Source organism: Raphanus sativus, unplaced genomic scaffold (genome assembly GCF_000801105.2).
Source record: "Raphanus sativus cultivar WK10039 unplaced genomic scaffold, ASM80110v3 Scaffold5693, whole genome shotgun sequence".
NCBI classification, from domain to species: domain Eukaryota; kingdom Viridiplantae; phylum Streptophyta; class Magnoliopsida; order Brassicales; family Brassicaceae; genus Raphanus; species Raphanus sativus.
In genome coordinates, this window is record NW_026620991.1 from 1 (window position 1) to 2,991 (window position 2,991).

Below are 2,991 nucleotides of genomic sequence, written 5' to 3' on the forward strand. Positions count from 1 at the left end.
ATTCATTTCTAACATTATAAACAGCCCATCTGGTTAAACACAAAGAATACAAAAACAAGAATAAAATCCTTTTCCAAACAAAAAGCATGGAGAAAGTACAATGGGTTCAGAATCTTCAAAGCTGAATGAAGTAGAGATGGTGTTCATGGGTGAAGCCAAAATGGATGTAATCTGAGGCCATCAGTTCGTGTGCCGGTTGAAGGAATTGGGGTCTAGACACGAAGAACTCACATGGTTAATCAACAAATTCAATGCGCTTCTGAAATATGCATTGATCAATCCAATAACAAAGGAGGATTTCATAAAACACATGAAGTTATGTCTTTTTGAATATCACAAAGCCATTGGTGAAATGGAGACCGAACTAGAGAACTTGATTAGTGCCACAAGACCATTTCCCTACTTTATATTCTATTTTTTTGCTTCATTTTGAATATTTTTTTGCTTAAATATTACTTTATTTCTTATTTCAAAATGAAATAATGACAGTACTGCTTTAAATTTCTAGATTTATTGTTCATGTTTTCATTTTTAGATTTATTAGGTATACGAGCCATACATTTTATAGTGATATCTTTTGGAACTAAAGTGAACCAAAGACATGGCAATATGTATCGAATCGTCTATATCAACACCACACCTAAATCCCATGATCTTAAATTGATTTATAATCTTATATAGTGTTTTAACAAAGATGCAGAGAATCCATAGAGGATAAGTAACAGTAACATATAAAAAGACTTTTTGTGGCGAAATATAGTTAAATAATATATAAGTTAACAATACTAATATTGTTTTGTGTATTAAAAATAAATTAAAATTTAGAAGGATTAGTTTGATATAAAACAATTAAAATGTATCTGAAAATTTTGATATCCTAAGTATTTTTAAGAATAAAATAGGTAACATACTTAATAACATCTATTTACATAAGAGAATAAATATCTTTAACAATAAAAACAGAAATGAAATGGGTAGGTAATAACATCTTGTATTTCCCTGAGACCCTGAGGATGGCATCACGCTCCAGGTTAGCTATCTGCTCCTGGAACTTAGAATTCTAAAAGATATCAGGCAAGACATCCAAAGCCTGGTTCACATTCGAACCAGTAGTTATGCGATGGTAAAACGCCGGCGGCTCCGGTGTCGTTATTCATGCCCATTAGTTTTATACGGTGGCGCGCTTTATAAAGCAAAACTAATAGTCAACTTCAAACTGAAACATAACAAGTCCGTATTTAGGAACTTTATCCCACAGACCCACACTCATTTGAGCTAATAAGGCCTTATGAAGAAGAAAGTAGGCCCATTAGTGTATAATACCCAGTACGGGTCGGGTTGACGACGCGGATTTGGAGAAAACCCTAGGCGAAATGTAATGACGCATATATAAACTTACTTGGAGATTGAAAAGGCTAGTCCTTGCGAGAGTGGCGGAGAGAGTTTATTCAGCTGAACCCTCCCTCCTGTTGTTGAACAATAGCCATGGCGACAGGTAAAACAGTGAAAGATGTCTCTCCTCATGACTTCGTCAAGGCGTACGCTTCTCATCTCAAGCGATCTGGCAAGGTCAGTGCTCTTCTTCTCATATCTTAAATCAACCAAAGTCTATACACATTTCTGATTTTCAGTTTTTTAATGTTGTGGGTTTTGTTAGTGCTATGTCTCTCTCGTGTTGAATTTTGGCATTGTAAATGGTCCTCATACAGTCTACTAAATAACAATAGACATGTTATATTACCGGAATGAAATTAGTACGTTTAGCTAACAATAAATAAAAACCTTTAGCTTTCAATGTTTTTTCATCCTGAATTCATAATACTATGCCGTTGCTCACTTAAGTAGCGTCTATTGGATCAGTTAGAAGTTTGTTTATGTACTGTAAGTTTATTGAAATCTGCAATCTTTGTAATTGGCCATCGTCATCACTAGTTGCTTTGGATTCTTAATATAATTTCTCTTATTGGGAACAATGATTGAAGCCCAAACAACTCTTTTACCATGCTGATAACAAGTTGTTTGTGTTTTTCTAACTCTTCATAGGACCATAATGTAGTGTCTATTGTCTGTTTCAGATCGAGCTTCCCCCATGGACAGACATTGTGAAGACTGGTAAGCTGAAGGAGCTTGCCCCTTATGATCCTGATTGGTACTACATCAGAGCTGGTAACCTCTCTCTCCTCCTAGTCTCTCTCTATTATTCAACTAGTAGACATTTTTACAAGAATGCTCTCTCGTTATGATGACAGCATCTATGGCAAGGAAGGTATACCTGAGGGGAGGTCTTGGCGTTGGTGCTTTCCGTAGAATCTACGGTGGAAGCAAGAGAAACGGCAGTCGCCCACCACATTTCTGCAAAAGCAGCGGTGGCGTTGCACGTCACATTCTCCAGCAGTTGGAGACTATGAACATTGTTGAGATTGACACCAAAGGGTAACGCCTTTCTTAAAATCCAAGTCATCTCTGTATATCTTTCTTTTTAGCAAGACTCTGATGGTTACAAACTGTTATTGTTTGTCTTCTTCAGAGGAAGAAGAATCACTTCCAGTGGTCAACGGGATTTGGACCAGGTTGCTGGACGTATTGCAGCTGAAATTTGAAGATCTGAATCTTGTTTTTTTTAGTTCTTCTACTACTTTTGAAACCAATGTCCTGTTTTTAGTCCTTTTATCTTTTTCTCTCAAGAACCATTATCAATATCATTGCTGAAGACTTCTCTCATAATGTTCAGAACTTGTTCATCTTTTTTTTGTTGGCTTCTTTGAACATCTAACTATCATCAAGACATCAACTAAAATACAAAGGCAATAAATGCTAAATGATTTAGAGGAAATGTAGCTTATAAAGAAGCTTTTAATCAAAGCTTTGAGTAAACTTGCACGTTTCAAGTGATAGAAAAAAATACACGGTGAACCTGAGTATCTGAGAATCAATTTCTCATTACTGTGACGATAACAAAAGATGGATCATGGTGTAGGAAACTCATTAACG

At 35.8% G+C, this 2,991-nt stretch overlaps 1 protein-coding gene across 1 annotated transcript; it reads left to right on the top strand.

Annotated features, from left to right (window-relative positions):
* The first annotated feature begins 1,385 nt into the window (after positions 1-1,385).
* On the top strand, positions 1,386-2,745 carry LOC130507775 (40S ribosomal protein S19-1-like). Its single transcript, XM_057002426.1, has 4 exons — positions 1,386-1,569; positions 2,076-2,166; positions 2,250-2,433; positions 2,528-2,745. The coding sequence occupies exons 1-4, from the start codon at positions 1,486-1,488 to the stop codon at positions 2,598-2,600; spliced, it is 432 nt and encodes a 143-aa protein (XP_056858406.1). The 5' UTR covers positions 1,386-1,485; the 3' UTR covers positions 2,601-2,745.
* The last annotated feature ends 246 nt before the right edge of the window (positions 2,746-2,991 follow it).